The sequence below is a fragment of the Oxyura jamaicensis genome, chromosome 3, assembly GCF_011077185.1.
Source record: "Oxyura jamaicensis isolate SHBP4307 breed ruddy duck chromosome 3, BPBGC_Ojam_1.0, whole genome shotgun sequence".
NCBI lineage: Eukaryota > Metazoa > Chordata > Aves > Anseriformes > Anatidae > Oxyura > Oxyura jamaicensis.
The window spans coordinates 51,723,538-51,740,168 of NC_048895.1; the positions used below are offsets into that span (position 1 = coordinate 51,723,538).

General features: G+C 44.0%; 1 protein-coding gene across 3 annotated transcripts in view; it reads left to right on the top strand.

Moving 5' to 3' along the window:
• The first annotated feature begins 337 nt into the window (after nt 1–337).
• AKAP12 (A-kinase anchoring protein 12) overlaps nt 338–16,631 on the top strand; it is a 30,237-nt gene continuing 13,943 nt past the window's right edge. Inside the window, exons 1-2 of one of the 3 annotated variants that reach the window (XM_035322834.1) lie at nt 338–568; nt 10,007–10,193. In XM_035322834.1, coding sequence (XP_035178725.1) covers nt 467–568; nt 10,007–10,193 — 289 coding nt within the window. In that variant the 5' untranslated portion in view covers nt 338–466. Of the gene's footprint in view, nt 569–10,006; nt 10,194–12,326; nt 12,571–16,631 lie in introns of those variants that run through there. The other 2 variants (XM_035322836.1, XM_035322835.1) reach the window with 2 other exon arrangements.

A 16,631-nucleotide genomic window follows, 5' to 3' on the forward strand; every position in this document is an offset into this window, starting at 1 on the left:
GGGGCCCGGCGCCCCCGAGGGCGGCGGCTCGGTGCCGGTCCCGGTGCGGGCGGGGAGCCAGAAGCGCTGAGTCAGCGCCGCGGGCCGGCCGCCGAGGGCCGGGGTCCGGGGGTCGCCCCCGCCCCGAGCGGCCCCGGCGGTGCCCGGGAGAGAGGGGCCGGACCCCGGCGGCGGGGCGGCGGCGGGCAGGGCGCTGCCCCCCCGGCGCTCCTTATCAGCCCGGCTCGATGCTGCAAGGCGTGTCTGGGGCTCTGCTCATGTGATGGAGCAAGAGGCAGACGGGCGGGGGGACCAGGGGCGGAGGTGATTTTCCTCCCTCTCTTTTTTTTTTCCTCCCTTTTCCTTCCCTCCCCTCGCTCCCTAAAGGAGTTCGCGGACAGCCGGGCTCCTTCATTCCCGGCTGCGCCGCCGCCGCCCCCCGAGCCCCCTCCCGCCGCTCGGCCCGGCCCGGCCGCGGGGCAGCGCCATGGGCGCCGGCAGCTCCACCGAGCCGGGGGGCGACGGCGCCGCCGGGACCCCCGGCAGCCCCCCACCGCCGGCGGGGGAAGCGGCGGCGGAGACCGCCAAGGTAAGGCAGGGAGCGGTCGGGGATGGGGGGGATCGGGGACGGGCGGCGGCTCCTCCGGTGCGGGGAAAGTTTCCTGCGGCCCCTCGGGCACCTGCCGCGGCCGGCGGGGGGGCTCCGGGCCGGGACTGCGCCACGGGCAGCGCCGCAGTCATAAAACGGGCGGCGGGGGCCGGGGGCGAGGGCGGGGGGCGCCGCTTTTGTGTGTGGCCGCGGGGGCTGCGGGGGGAGCGGGGCCGCGCCCAGCCGGGGGGAGAGGGCAGGGGCTGCGCCAGCACGGCTGGCTGCGGCGGTACCCAGCGCTCCGCAGCCGCTGCGCTCCGCAGCCTTTTTTTTTAAATTGTTATTATTTCTTAATTTTTCCTTTTTTCCCCTTTTTTTTTTTTTCCTTCCCCCCCCCCCCCATCTCTCCCGAGGGTGCGGTGGGAGGCGCGTCGAGGCACAGCCCAGCCCAGCCCGCCGGCGGGGGCTGCAGCGCGGAGCCCTCCCCGCGCTGCCCCAACTCCGTCCCGCCGGCCTCCGCCCTGGGGGGGTCCCCCCCTTTCTCCCGACCCTCCCCCGGCATCTCCGCAGCCCCCCCGGGGCTGGAGGCACGGCCGCGGGCGGTGGCGGTGCTTTCCTTGGGCGCTCCCCGGTGCCGCGGCGCACCGGAGCGGGGGGCAGCCCTCAAAGGGGGGCTGAGGGGAGGGGGGGAGGCGGGTGCGAGCTATTTTAAACGGAGCCGCTGGAAGAATTGAAAGAAATTCTTTTAAAACATGTCTGGGGGTTAAAAATAGATTATGAATGAACCCATTTATCCCTCTGGAATAGGCGTGTTTAGGGGATTCTGGGACTGAAAGGGAGGTTATGTCCACCGGCGTGTTTACACAGCATCGCCGTGGGGTCAGACGTTGGTTTGTAGGGGGGGAATACTGCGACGTTATACCCGGGCTGCTCGGAGTTTGGGTCCCCGGAGCATGGCTGCTCAGAAGTTTCTGTGAGCGGGCGTGTGGGTGTGTTAGAGCTTGAGAACTGGTTATGACTTTGTTTCTTTGACCTTGTGGTTCAGATTTAACTTTCAAGTTGAATTTCCCATAGTTCCTGGCATCCCCTAGACCTCCTTGTGCGTGTTTTGACAGATTTGAAAACCACATTGAGAATGAACTTTAAATTAACTGAGATTTATTTTATTTTCTTTTTAACCAAATAAGCGTAAGGGATTGGTGTTGGTTAACAAAATATTTAGCAGTTACGTTGAGCGGTTCTAGAATTCAGATGCTGAAATCTAGACGGCAGTGAATTTACAGAGGGCAAGCATTTGGTTACCATGATTGTTTTAAAATGAAGATAATGTGACTTTCAAGAAGGGACATGATGTTCATAGCTGTGTTTATCCAGTTATGGGAACCAAGACAAAAAAAAAAAAAAAAGAGAACACCGCCGATGCTGTTCTCAACTACAGACTATTATTGTTTTTAGTGCTGTGGTTTATATCTTCCGCTCTTTAGGAATCATGCTTTCGAATAATTACACTTCCTTATTTAAGTCGAACTGGTTAAAGGTGGGGAAGTTCTTCTTGCATTTCACTGTTGTAAGAAGTTGTATTACTGCTACTTTTCTAAAACAGCCATTTTTGTCTTCCATTCCATTAAATAAGAAGAAAAGGAAGCTTTAATGAACTTTAGCCTGCTGCTCTTTTTTTTTTTTTTTGTATCTCACTTAATCTGTTCTTACTCCAGTGAGAGAGCTTCATGCGGATTTGAGACGTAATTTTTCATAGTTAGCCCTTTGAATTTGAAAATCACCAGATCATGCTATGCCCCTGGAGAAATCTATCAATGAGCTAATGTGTTTGCAGAACATGCAATAGGGGCGCTTTAAAGGATGGTCATCTTTCTTACGCTTTTCAAATTAAAATGCTCATCACTACCCTCTCTTTTAGGAAAAAAAAACTCTGAAAACTGGCTTCAGTGTAGTCTAATGTGAGTGAGCCTTGGCAAGTCAATTACAGACGAATTGTCTAGGCAACTGTTCTAATGTGTAATGTAAAATCTCAGCAGTTGTACTTCTTAGTCACTTAAAATTCCTCAAAATATTTAACCAAGTTTCTTTTGTAACAGTTGTATTTTGTACAAGATGAAAACCTGTTTGCTTTTTCTTCTAGAAAGACCAAATTCACAGTCTTCAAGTCGCGTCGTTATCCCCCTGTGACTCTTTGGCCAGATACCAGTTCCTGAGGTGTCCTAGTTACTTGAAGGGGAGTCCAGAAACTGTGTTTCTCATCGCTGCAGCCCGGGAGATGTCAGATGCCCTGTTAAGCACTTGGGCTGCAGTGCTAGAGATGCTTGGGAGCCTTGGGCATGTTGGCTTGGAAGCATTGCAGGGTAAACGTAGGCTCCAGGAGTTAGGAGTCAGGTGTTCACCCCTATCCTTTCAAAGGTTGCTGCTGATTTATACATACAGCAGCTCCAGAGTTTCCAGCACAGCATGTTAGTGGGACTTGAAATTGGTGGTGTGGTTTTTTGTTTTTTGCTTGCTGTAACAGATCCTTATCGTGCCTAGCCGCCCTGCTGTGGGAAGCCCCCTCCGCAGGGAGCGGGACGTAGCTGGAGGTACTAACCCCTCCGCGTGTCTGAACCAAATCCATCCGACCTGTGAATCAGCATCCAACGTCCTGCTGAAATCCGTGGGCAGGGTGTGGTCCCACAGAGGGCTGATCTGATCTAGATATTTCCTGACTGTTTCGGCAGCAATACTTCTTCCCATCTTTTTCTTCCTCCCCCGTCCCTCTTTCCTGCCTTGCCCCCGTATGATGCAGCCCCATGTCACGCTGTGCCTGATGCTCACGTTACGTTCCCATAAGCCAAGCAAACTCACTAACTCTTCAGGCCAGTCTTTCTGCTGGGCCAGTTCCCTGATGGATTCATTTGCCTCATGCAATGCCCAGGTGAGACCTAGAGCCAGGCCAAGGCAAGCACCTGTGGCAGGCAGCCAGGAGGGGCAATGAAAACACTTCCACACCCGTGGCAGTGAGCTGGTAGACCATGGCTGAGATCTCCCTGCCACTCTGTCCTGAGTAACACTGAGGACTGAAACTTGGTCTGAGAAGGAGTTTACAGATTTCAATTATAATAGTGCTAGAAGTAGGAGCAGGATCTCTTTAGAGAGAGCAGACAAACCTCAGCTGTCCCAGGCTAGCAAAAGCTTTGAAATGTCTGCTGGCATGGGTCCTGTGCTTCTGCCTCCTCTCCAGCCTGGGTGCCTGCAGCTTCCCCGGGCTGCTTCTGGCATCAGCAAGCTCATTCAGCGAGTTAACCCCATAGGAAGCTGTTCAGGTGCTTTGGCAAGACTGATCTCTGCCAATCTGTTGAGGTGCAGTGGGTGGAGGGAGCAGACCAGACCTGGGTGACACTTCTCTGGGTGGCAGCGAATGGCTAGATCGGTGCTGTCATCTTCACCTTGTGTGCTCATTCTCTGTCCATAGCAGCGATGCCCCTCTCACCCAACCTCCCATTCTGATGCTGAGAGCCAAAAAAGACTGGGAAGAGGTGCTCACGGCTTGCTGCCCCTCAGAGCAGTGCCCTTTGGGGCCCCGTGGGGAGGGCAGCGACTACGAACTGCAGGGTCTGTGCGAGGAAAGCCGCGTCATGCTACGAACATCTGAGCCAGAACAAGTGTGATCCACCCTGTTTTTATCTTACTTAGAGGTCCAGGGCACCGGTTTCGGTACAGGTACCTTTCTGTGGTCCTGCTGAGAAAGCAGAGAGCTGTGTAGGAACAGCTACCTGCCGCCACGTGGGGAAACTTAAAGGTAGGATGCAGGGGAAAAAAAAAAAAAAAAAGAGAGCTTGGCAGAGCAACAAGCTATTCTTGCAGCAAAATAGAGGTTTGGCAAAGATAGCCTTCTGCGGGAATTTTGATGGCTTTAAAATTTTGTGTGGTGAATTCCTGGCTTGCTCCCATGCAAGGGCCCTGCTCAAGAGCAGTGATCATTCAAACCGTGTTTTCTGGATAATTCCTATTTCTGAGTAGTAACTTGATTACGCTACCTGCCTTGTAATGAGAGCAAGTGTCTGCTAGACAGTAAATATTTGGAACTGTCTCTTCTAAAGAGGTTACCAGCTGAGATGTCAGAATGTCTTATTGTCTGAATGCATGACAAATAACAGCTGTGACAGACTTACATCTGCTGTTTAAACAACTGTGTGCTGGTGACGGGGCTGAGTCAGCCTGCAAATACAAGCAAGTCGTACATTAGTGACGGTAAAACTCAGCTTAAACGAGTACCAGAGGAAAGTCCCTAAACGGCATCTCTAAGAGCCCTGGTTAAAAAGCACTTGAGTTTGAAGCCTTTGGTCTGAATGGTGGATGAGGCTGCAGGGTGCTCCCGGTACAGCGGGGGCTGATTCCTTCTGAGTCCTTCTCTTCAGACCTGGAAGGAAGACAGTCGTGTCATTTTGTGGTGATGTTTGGAGTTCGGCCCATGCCTGTGGAGTGGCTTGGGAGAAAGCATAAAGGCGCTTAATTGAAAAAATGCACAATGGAAATTGATGCCACAGATCCACTGAAAGTGTGAAATAGCCTCTAATTATCTAGGAGATAAGAGGGAGGTGGTAGAAGGAGTGTCCAGGCACTTTGAAGGCCAGGGAAGGCAATTAGCTTGTGTTTGATGTGACAGAGAAGCTAAAGAGATGCAATGAGGAGCCATGCGGCCTTTGAAAGTCACTCTGGTTGGAAATGCAAGCCATGTGTTTAGTTACTGAAACAAGAGTAACCTGCTTTGTGCTCTGTCCTTCTGACCGTGTGGTGGTGGTGTCCTAGGATTGCTATGCAGAGAGAGTTGAGAGATGTGAGACCAAGGAAGGAGCTCGTGTTGGTTCTGGCTTAGGGTACGGACCTGGTTGGGAGCAGCACTTTCTTCACAAGTTGCAAAAAGATGGTGGTGATAGTTTGGGAGTAAAAACCGTGATTCATTTTAGCCAAGTGGATTTCAAGGTTAATCATCCATAAGGAGATGTCACAGCTAAGTCAGAGAGAGTTAGGACAGAAGAGGCTCGATCCAAGGGAGTAAAAGGTAAGGAGAAGGCTCCTGACTTTGCCTGAAGGAGACATTACCCAGAAATAAGATACTGAAACTAAGTATGTTCTTATGTGCCTTATTCTGTATCTCCACCTGGAATTTGTAATGTCCCATGAACCTCTAGTCCTTAGCTAATGCAAACCAAGACAAACTGCTGTGAACAAAGAACTAGCATGACCTACATTCATTTTTTTTTCCAAATGTTGGTGTTTGAAGATCTTTTTAATGAGGCAGTGTGTGTAAGGAGCTGACCTCCTGAGCTGACCAACAGTGCTTTCCCAAAGTTTTGAAATCCAACTTCAGAAAAAATATTAGAGACGTTTCCGTTAGTTTGCTCAGTTGTTCAGACAGCTGGATCTGGCTATTTTAGTAATCTCACGTAGAATCAGTGTAGCGGGATTAACAGAATGAGGCAAAATTAACCCTGGTGCATTTGGGCCTGGTATGAGGAATCCTTGGAATGATTTGGGTCTGGTACAAGGAATGTTGGGAATGACGGTGGTTCCTGGTGGGGGAAGAAGCTGGGGACTGCTGGCCCCGTGGTGAATAGTGAATGAGCATATGAAGCATGCTCAGATGTACAACAAGCAGTTGGGGGCCTTCAGTTAATCCATATCTTGTGTGGTTCTTTGTGTTATCTTTCTTTATACATCCATAATGGTGTATGCGTTTATTGAAGTCTAACGGCTGGGCTCAGAACTACCCAACAAACGGAGCAGAAGCTGCTGTAGGCATGGGCAACAAGCGGTGTGCGTTTTAGTCTCATTAGCTGCGTACCAGCGCTTGGCTTCCACCTTTGCGGTGGGTATGAGGCAAGCCTTTAAAAATTGCTTGCATGATTTATGGCGGTGGCATGACAGGAGCAGAAGTGTTACATCACCGATGGTCCTTTGTTTTGAGAATGATCAAGCTGAAGGACCAGTGAACTGGATAACCAGGTCTATTCAGTTTCTCCTGCATTTATGAGACAACACATTCATAAGTTAATTCATAACCCAAGGAGAGAGCTAAGAGTGAATGCTACAGAAACCTGATAAATACCGATAAATGTAGATGTAGATAAGCACAGATAAACACAGATCTAAATAATGAGGCTCGCAATACTGTTAATTTTTTGTCTTTAAGATTTTCACCCATCTCTCTAAACTTTGACTTTATATTTGTCTAAGCTTTATAATTATTCTCAATGGAATTAAGAACACAGCTGAATAAATTGGACATAATTGGTCTAAACTGTGGTTCAGATCCCTTCAGAGAAATGAAGCAGTTAATGTGAGTGAAAATTGAAATTAGTTTCTTTCACAAACTAATGCAGTGGGACAGACTGCAATGACCCTCATAAAGAGCCTGAGCAAATTTTCTTTAAAAAAAAAAAAAAAAAAGTTTTCTGTTTTAAAACTAACTATGCTATTGTATCCCTTCATGTTACAAATGCCCCAGCCCCTGAAGGCACATATTTTGTTCTCCTTTGTATGGATTTAAATTTGTGAAAATGTACTTTATTGGTTTTGATAATCTATTAAATTATTTAAAGTAGAACACTTGATATGAAAATCTAAGTTTGCCTTCCTGTGGCCAAGAATCACATCAAAATCTTATCCTAGAGACTGGGCTAAAACAGTCACTGTTCCCTGAAAGGGCTGGGCTGTACTGCAGATCTGGTCAAATTTGAAAATGCTGAGTTTTTCATATATTTACAGTTTTCTTGGTTTTGAATGATGTATCCTGGTTTCTAAACTGAATTTATGGACAGAGTAAATACTGGTTATAATTCTACCAGCTGATAGTAAAAACAGCTTCTAGTCTTATATCTAGCAATATTCTTACATTTCCTTCTGTTCTTCACACTGAGAAGTATCGTAGCATTTACAGATCTAAAGCATAATCTGCTTTAGTCACTGATTCAGTGATTTCTGGATTTTGGTTATATATCTTTGGGTTAATAGTCACTGTTTTCCTGAATCCACTATGACTGTAGAACAAATTCAGGACTGGGGAAATACTAGCTATGGTAACAATTAATATTTCCTTGTTACACTGAGGGATCAATTTAAGAAGGAGACAAGTGGCACTGCATTGGGGTACCTAGTTCCTTTATACCACAACATCCTTACAGAGTCCATAGATTGTAAGTGCCTATTCATGCAGTTAGGCACTTAAATTAATGGTAGATTTTAGGTATATGTCTATCTAAGTACGTTTGTCAATATGACTCTAGCTTTTTAAGATGGTTTGACTGGGGGAGGTTTGAAAAGAAAGGGAAGGAAGTTTTTGAACAAGGTGAGGAGTGCTAAAATATTCACTGCTGTTGCCTTTCTTGGGAGTTCAAAGAGTTGTTGGTGCTAATTCTGAGGGTGTCACCTCAAAATAACCATCCATGGATGGCTAGCTAAGTGCCATTAGAGCCAGTAAAGCCAAGGTTGTTCCTGTGTTTGCAGGACAAGCAGTCTTCTTAAAAGAAGGAACGACTAAAATTTATTATATGTATTAAAGGAAAAGTCCTTTAATAAGTTTGTAATGAAGAATCTCAAAGTACTTTAAAAGCTGTTATTTTCTGTGTCTATTTGTTATTAGTCTTCCATTGGTTGTTACTATTCAATTAATCTTGTGTGCAATTGCAGAAGAGCGACTCAGATTTTACATCCCTTTGTTCAGTTCTGTGGCATTTTTATTTCTTCTGAGTTCCCGTGTTTCAGATTTATGAAAAGGATGATGTGAGAAGTGGGAGCACAATCTGAGTGTTGAGCCATTCCGTATTTCTTCTATTTAATATCTGGTCTCAGCATGTGAAAACTCTGAAGCCAAATTATTCCATCTGTGGTATTGGCAGTAGAGCAGAATGGTGTCCTTTTTCGTGAGGTGGATTATGTGGCTGTGAAAGGCAGCTTTGAGGAGTGCAGCAACACCAGGTGGAAACAATTTGGCTTAATTAAGGGCTTCTGAACTGGAGATTGGGAACCCTAATGCAGACTCCGTTGCCTGTGGAAGTAGGTGCAGCGCTTTCCTCAGATCTGACCTGGTACGTGAATAGGGAGTTGAAGGATAAGAGGGAAAGCCGTTTGCCTGGCACTTTGCATGTTGATTTGGAATTCCACTGCAGCAGGCTAATTGCTAATAAAAATAAATAAATAGGTCTGCCCGTTCAGAAGCTTGTTTTAGTGGCTTTTTGGAAGATACCCGTCAAGTGTGTCATCTTTCTGATCCCAGTTTGGTGCTTCAAGCATTTGGATGTTGCATTACATTGGAAAATGGGATGCATCTGTGGTTCCTTCATATAATTAACAGGACTTCAATGCCAGTATTTTGGGAATACAGCTGAGTAATAAGAAAATGATATGTAATTAAGGTCTGCTGTTCCACCAGAGGAACTTTAAACTTGCACTTCAGGAGCAGAGATTTGAGATGTGGTTAATTAGTTGAAGCAGCTTCTGTTGGAAGGGAATGTGATCAGTTGGAGAGCTAGTCAATTAAACAAATAAAGTGTAAGGAAGCTTTTTTTTTATGACCACAACACATTTCATACTTCTAGGAGTACATTTTTATTTTAAAAGTATCTCCCTTGTTATATGGCAAGCCTATAGAAATTCTGGAAGTGATTAAAATGTATCAAGTGTAGAAGCTTAGAGCTTTTTCCCTGGTATTGGTACATCTAGGAAAAAAGTTTCAAATGTTGTAGTGCAGAGTCCCAGAGTATCGCAAACTTTTTTCCCCTGTAAGAATAAGCTCCACCTAATAACTGAGGCCCCAAAACTCTAGTTTCAATCCTAGTTTCATTGAATTTCCTCATGGGATTTACATGTACATGTTTGGCTTTCTGTCCCAAATAGTTAATTTACTTTGCAATTGTACTGTTTATGATCACAAGATAAGCACGTCAGCAGAGGTGCCATACCAAAGGCGAAAATGTAGACAGGATTCTTGCACATATAGGAGCAGTTGTGCCAGACACTTTGAAGAATGAATCTAGCTAATGGAAAGATATTTTTCACATTATCCTGAAGCTTTCCTTCATGCTAGAAGGAATGCTAGAAATGTATTTTTACACAAGGTTATAGGCTGCTTTCCATAAAAATTTTCTTCATTCACACATCTCATGCAGCAGAAGAGTACAATAAATAGTTCCAGATTATATCATGTATTTTTTCTCACAGAATTACTTTGATTTATTAAAGTTAATAACCTTGAGAAGGAGTGATGCTGCACAGAAGTAATTACTTCCCCAAATGCTTGCATGTATATAAGTGAAATGAGAACAAAAGAACAATGTTCTGTGGGGGAAAAAAAATAATAATAAAATAAAAGCTGACCCAATACTGATGTAACTTTTCTTTCTTCATCTTTCTCCTCTGCTACCATCCTTCATCCAATACTTGGCTGCCCAGGTTTTAGATGCAAGTTTACCAGTATCTGACGTTAATGAAGACAATTCGGAGCTTGATGCCCCGCCAGAGGAGTCCCAGCAGCCAGGAGCTGTCACAACGCCTCAGGAGCTGAATGGGCAGCAGCCAGAGGTGGCTTCACCAATCCAGGAACCTCCTGGAGAGCAAGCAGAGGCCCTTGGAACAGATGGTAAGTAAAAATCTGGGTTCAATGGGCTGATCTTAGAGGTCTGGGTGCTGAGCAGGGTGAGAAGTTGAAATGGGACTCAGCTGGCCATCTTGTAGTGAATGGAGAGTTGCTCAGGTGATCTGCTGGTTGCTCAAGGGCTTCTTCTAGGGAGTTGTATTGGGGTGCATTTTCTTTATAGCAGATTTTAGACAACAAACGAGTCTGGGATCCTTTCCCTTAGTGGGAGCCTGCAGTGCCTCTGCTTGCTTGCTACCAATTGCTTGAGCATTCACCTGAAGGAACAGCTCAGTTTTCCTGTGTTAGGAGTTTATGCTGCATAGGCATATCCCTTCTTTCATAGGGTAGAAATCCTATTATATTCATTAACAATATTAATATTGATCATAGACTGGCTGAGGTTGGCAGGGACCTCTGGAGATCATCTGGTCCAACCTCCTGCTTGAGCAGGGCCATCTCAAACAGGGTGTCCAGGACCATTTGAACTCCCAGGAGGAAGGGACAGGCTGCTTATCCCTTGGCTCGGTTTTGCTTAAAGCTCTGTTTCAAAGTGCTTTTAATCAGACTTGCATTCTGACACACACACTCCCCTTCCCCCCCAAATCTCTCACGGAGGCCCTGCCCTCGCCAGCCTCTTGCTCCTGCCCCTTCCCGGCCCTGGGCGGCATTGGCCGCAGAGGCCTAGCAGCAGGCCGACCTTCTTGGCGTTGGTAGAGGGGCGCTGTAAAACTGATGTGGCATGTTTTGTCTTTCGCTCGTTCCTCTTTAAAACTTTACTCTTGAGAGGATAGGTATGAGAGAGGATACTCAACAAAGTCACAAAGGAGGAAAAAATACCTGATATTTTGACGTAGATTTTGTGTTGGCATTCAGCTTCTGGATCAAGCAATAGAAAAGGCCTTTTCTAAAGGGCATGGATTTCAAGTTAACAATCAAAGTAATCTTTGTTGAATAGTTATGGGTTGTAGCTTTGGTTGTACTGGAATTGTGTTCCTAAAGCATATAATGAAGAAGAGGTGAGAAGCTCCCTTACCTATAGAAGATAATAGGTGACGAAATGCATGATGTTTTATAAATACAGATAGTATTAGGAATTTGTACTTGAATAGATTGCCCCAAAAGGCTTTACTTTCTTTAATATCTCTCAAGTGGTTGCATGATGTTGCTGTTCTATTTGGGATTTATCTCACTGTTGTCAGTGAAACCAAGCCTAGATGGTAGCATAATTTGTATGAAAGGGAAACAATTCCACAGGTTTGATCTTAAAGCATCTTTTTACTCTAAAAACAACAACAACAAACAAACAAAAAACCTTTATGGAGGCAATACAGCATATATTTTCTGGTAGCAATAGCTGAAAATGACACCATCCAGAAGACAAAAACTATCTGGTGAAGCACTGAAAAGCTAGTTCTTAAGTGAAAACTACATTCAGATATCCATCGTTTGTAGCAATCCTCTGGACCTTTCAGTGTCTGGTCCACATGTCCTTTAGGCAGATGAATAAAGGTGGGGAAGGTATCTTTTAAATGCTTCATGAGGAGAAATCTCTCCATCCAAGGAAATAAATCATCGTAGTTCTACATTTCTTCCCCAAAGTGACTGTCAATATGTAAAGTAGCCAATGATTCACTATGGATAAACAAGTGTTTAATATGTTTTTTTTTTTGTTTATGTGGGCTAAGTTACCTAGGGCTATTAACTAGCACCTACTGAGGTATCAGTTTGGGCTGTATGTCCTGTGGCTGCTTCAAAACCGTTTCAAAAGTTGGGAATGAAACAGTCTTTTTAAAAAGGGATTGTTTCTTACTGCAAAGCTGATGTTTCCTCTCTTGAGGAAAAAAAGAGTGCTTGAATTGAAAGGTATCAAGACAAATACTTCGAAGTATAGTTATTTTAATTACCAACAGTGAAGTGATGGAAAGAGAATAGTTAAACTGCATTTCTGCAGCCTGCGAACACTTCCAGAGCCTCGCATGAGGTCTGGTAGCCAGCAATTGGTGCTGGAGCAGGCAAGGGGAGGGATCCAGGTCCTTATGGCGCATCACGTGCGCCCAGCCCACCCCCAAGTTGCTTTTTGCTCCCTTAGTTGTGCAGCAAACAGCTGAGGAGGGAATGGTCCACCAAGAGCAGCTGCCAAGTGAGAGAGGCTGTGGGAGCACGGCTTCAATCTGCCTTTCTCATCAGACGGACGAGGCTTTGCGCGCTCTCGTTGAGGCAAGAGGCTGCTCTGCTGCACGCTCCCCACGCTCAGGCTGCTCCAGACGAATAAATATCAGAAACCTCATACTGTGAGAAGGAAGTTTCTTATTATTAGTGTAATTTAAAAATGCTGGGGACCATAACAATCACGGGTAAGGCAGTGTGGCATTGCTAAAACGTAAGCACATTCCTCTTATTTTTTTTTTTTTCCCCCCTTTCTGCTGGTTAGTGCCTAGCTTTGCATGTGTGACATCTGGTGACTTTGTGCTGCAGCGGTTTTATGACTTGCTGGGGTGGGGCGAGCTGTGGTGTGCATGCTGGAACGCTCCTTGGGCTCTCAGAAGTATTGTTTTACTTTCAATGGATTTCCTGGCGGCGTAGTTGGAGTTAAAAGGTCTGCCTTAAATATTTTATCAAAATGAGAACCATTTCACAGTGAAGGCTGCTGAAATTTTAAAACTTCTTGTCACTTCAATTGCATGCTTGAAGTGGCACTTGTAATACAAGACTTCTATAAACTAGAGGACGCTTACTCTTTTTCTGCAGTATTGGACTGTGACATAGGGTCTGAAATTGAGCAGCAACAATCAAGAGTTACAGTGGTTTTTATTTCTTGATTAAGAAAAAATAGCATAATGCAGTAAAATATCTTACAAGCTAAATACAGTCAAAAGTAAGGAAATGTAGAAGTAGGCATAATTTAGGTATTGTAAAAATATTTGCATGAGAGATGTTAAACTGTTATTTTTTTTATTAAACTGTTATTTTTTTTAATTAATTATAAGGAAGCAAAAATCCAGAGGAGATTAACACCATGGCATGGGGGTGGGTGTGTGGATCCCAGTAGGATTCCAGGCTGGGATATCAAAATCTTGATGTTATATGCATAGCACTCGGTGCCTCTTGTTTAAGCAGTGCATGAGCCACTGAAGTGTGAGAGCTAACACCATAAAGTAATCAGGCTTTCTGAAAAGATATTACTGTTTGCAGGAGTGAAAAGCTAAAAGGAAAAAAATATTCTACGCTGCTGCTTTTGCACAAGCTTTTGCTTTTATCTGGAAACAAAGTGGTACTACAATTTTTGTACTTAAAGGCTTAATTTTCCGTAAAGGTAACTAATTTGCATCAGAACTTCCCTCAGATTGATGATGTGTCTCTTGTAATTTACTAAGTCTTTTTTATTGCCTTGTATGAATATTTGTGTGCTTTTATCTTATTTGCTGGCGTTAGTGAACCAATTCAACAAATAGTGGGGGCTTATTCATGCAAAGTACTCTGGTGTTACAATGCATACTGACAACAAAGCCTGCAGAAGTCCAGCTCCATTTGGAGCTGACCCTGGGGAGGACTGTACGTGATTTGAATCAGTTAGTAGGGGAGGAGATATCCTACTGCTGTTTACAATAGGGTTTTCATTAAACTCGATGTTTAATGAGCTTATCACATGCTGAGTCTTTTTCCTCAAGGGTTCTCTATTTTTTTATTTCCTTTTATTGTTAGTATTTAAAGGTTAAACTGTTTTTCAAAAGCAATTTCTTCGTAGGGTTGCACAGTTTGATCATCTGAGGTTTTCTTTGCTAAATAATTCTTGTGGAAACTTGGATTTTCACTGTAGCACAACTGCTTCTGTAGTACATTTTGCAAGAAGTGCATCTAGCTCATGGTATGCGTTATTCTTTGAAGGGACGGAGTGCATTTCCTTACTGGTAAGCGGGAGCGTATTAAGCTATCATTTGTCTAATTAGTGTAGCTAAAGCTAAAACTCCTTTGTTTGTGTGTGATGTCTGTCATCCTTTATGCAGATGCTTTGACAAAGAAAACTTCCAATCTGTTTCCCATTGTGCATTTTCATTAGTCATTAGGGGCTCTCAAAAATGTCACAACAACTACTAAGCCATGTTGCTTATCCCTTCCTTGCTCTTAGCAGAGCAGCTATTTTTCTCAAATACCGAAGTGCATCTGTCTTAGGTTTAGTGAATACATGCTATTTTAAAAAGCAAAACAAGTCGCAGAACATGAGACGCGGATGGTATGGATAACCATGAAATTTCATAAATATTTGCAGCGTGCTGGTCTGGTTCACAGGCAGAACAGCTGGACTAGTTTGAGAGCAGTTTATTATTGTGAGTTCGTTTAATGAAGAATCTTTAAATACAGTAACTGTATATCCAAGCCACGGTTAATGACCTTTCTGTTAAAAAAGAAAACGATTTTGTAGGATCTTAACCACTGTTTTTTGAACTTTAGTGCTGTTTTTTGAAATATTGAACTGAATGAAGAAATATCTAAAAATCTTGAATGAATGAAATTTGTAACATCCCATGCTGGAATCTGAGAACTTAGTCTCCAGGTTGGAGCAGACAAGTACAGCTAAAGCATAAACTTCTAAAAACAAAAGGTTTATGAGGAATGTTTTAGCATCACAGAGGAAATGATCGTGCTTTCTTTTAGTTTCTTTCATATGAGGTTATGTGTGATGTCCTTTTCTGGGAACATTGCTTCTGCTTCCTTAAGGAGTCCTAAGCCATGAAAAATTACAGCTGTTTTGCAACTTCTTCCTTCTTTCTGTTTTTTAAAAGAGACACAAAAGTAAGTGGAAAACTTAAGGCTTAACTCTTTGGTTGCCTCCCAAGTACCAGAGAATTGAAGACTGAATTTAAGGGGGCTTGTTAATGCTTTGACAGAAGAACAGGATTAGAAAGCTCATGAATTGTAATTATGCACTGTGAAATTTATGTGAAATCATTGTAAATCCTTCTGTTTTATTTAATTTTTCTAAAAGAAACTTTTCCCCACAATTAACACCGTGAGTCAGGCCTTAGAACTAATAGAGTGAATAGAATCATGACGGAAAAAGTGTGTGCTTTCCATTAGAGAAATATTTATACACCGAAGCAGAAACATAAATATCATGAATAGTAGGGAGAGGAAACAAGAATCTGAAATATTGTCAAGAATCAGCAGTTGTACAGATTTTGGTACATCTAACTGTGTAGTTAAAAGCAACAACAAAATCCCCACCTTTGTTAGAAATGTAACACCTGGACATCCTTCTGCTTAATTCTGTTACTGTGGGGGGCTTTTTTGTTTGGTTTACTGAAATTCATCACCTGAAATTTGAGGTCGAAGGATTGAGGAATAATATTCAGTTCTTGCACACTGTGATGAACACCCAAAAGCTCAGCTTACTTTTTGTTGTTGTTAAGTATTCAGTTTCACTAATAATCCCCAATAGCTAACTTGTTCCAAATAAACCTGTTTAGGGTAGGTTTTCTGTAACTGTTGTTGTTTCAAACTATATATTTTAATTACTGCTTCTCCATTTGTATCAGTTCTTGTCTTCAAATATTTCTACTAATAATTAGAAGAATTGTGCCATTAAGGAAAAATGTGTTTAATAAATGAAAGCTTGGTGTTAAACGTGAAATATCAAGGACACTCGATTCAAATTCTTTTTAAATTACATTCCCCTGTGTCACTGCCACATGCGCTTCAGAGCAGTAGGTGTTCTGCACAAGTTGTATGTGTGGCAAATCCAAGCACAATGGAGGCAAACGATTCTGAAATCGCCCCTCGGCTCTGGCTTCAGTTTTCCTTCAGGCTCAAGCAAGGCTACCAAGGCTATTGTGTATGTGACTACAAGCAGGGTCTGGCCGAATACTTAACCATCAAATAAAAGAAAACAAAACAACAACATGAAAAAAGTCCTCTGGAGTGTCTCAGTGGCCAGTCGGGTTTGAAACACGGGGCGCAGGGTGTGTGTGACATCCATCTGATAGATTTAGAATGCGGGGAATTTATGGAAAAAATCCAGCACAGCACTGCAAATCCTTAGGGGGAAAAGTCAACCAGCTCCAGATGTTGACATGGTTGACTGTGAGCACATGAAGTGCTGTGGATTTAACTCTTGCAGTCAGAGCTGCTTTTCCCTCTGGCAGCTACCAGCAGAGGAACACGTTTACGCTTCTGGAGACAGGCGAGGTGGTGGGAGCAGTTCAATCACACTACCACAATGGCTCACAGCCTGCTAAAACAGAAGTGCTATTAATTCATTTCATTTTTAATGGAATGAGCTAGGAAACAGTCTGAGAATATTAATTTTCCAACATCTGATCAGTATACTTCTCATAAAAATGCAAATAAATTCTCACTATGGACTAAGCTACCTACAGAAATTTAGGGGACGAGGGGTAGGAATCAAGCACTTCTCACTACCCAAGGCCTTCAATATCATATGTT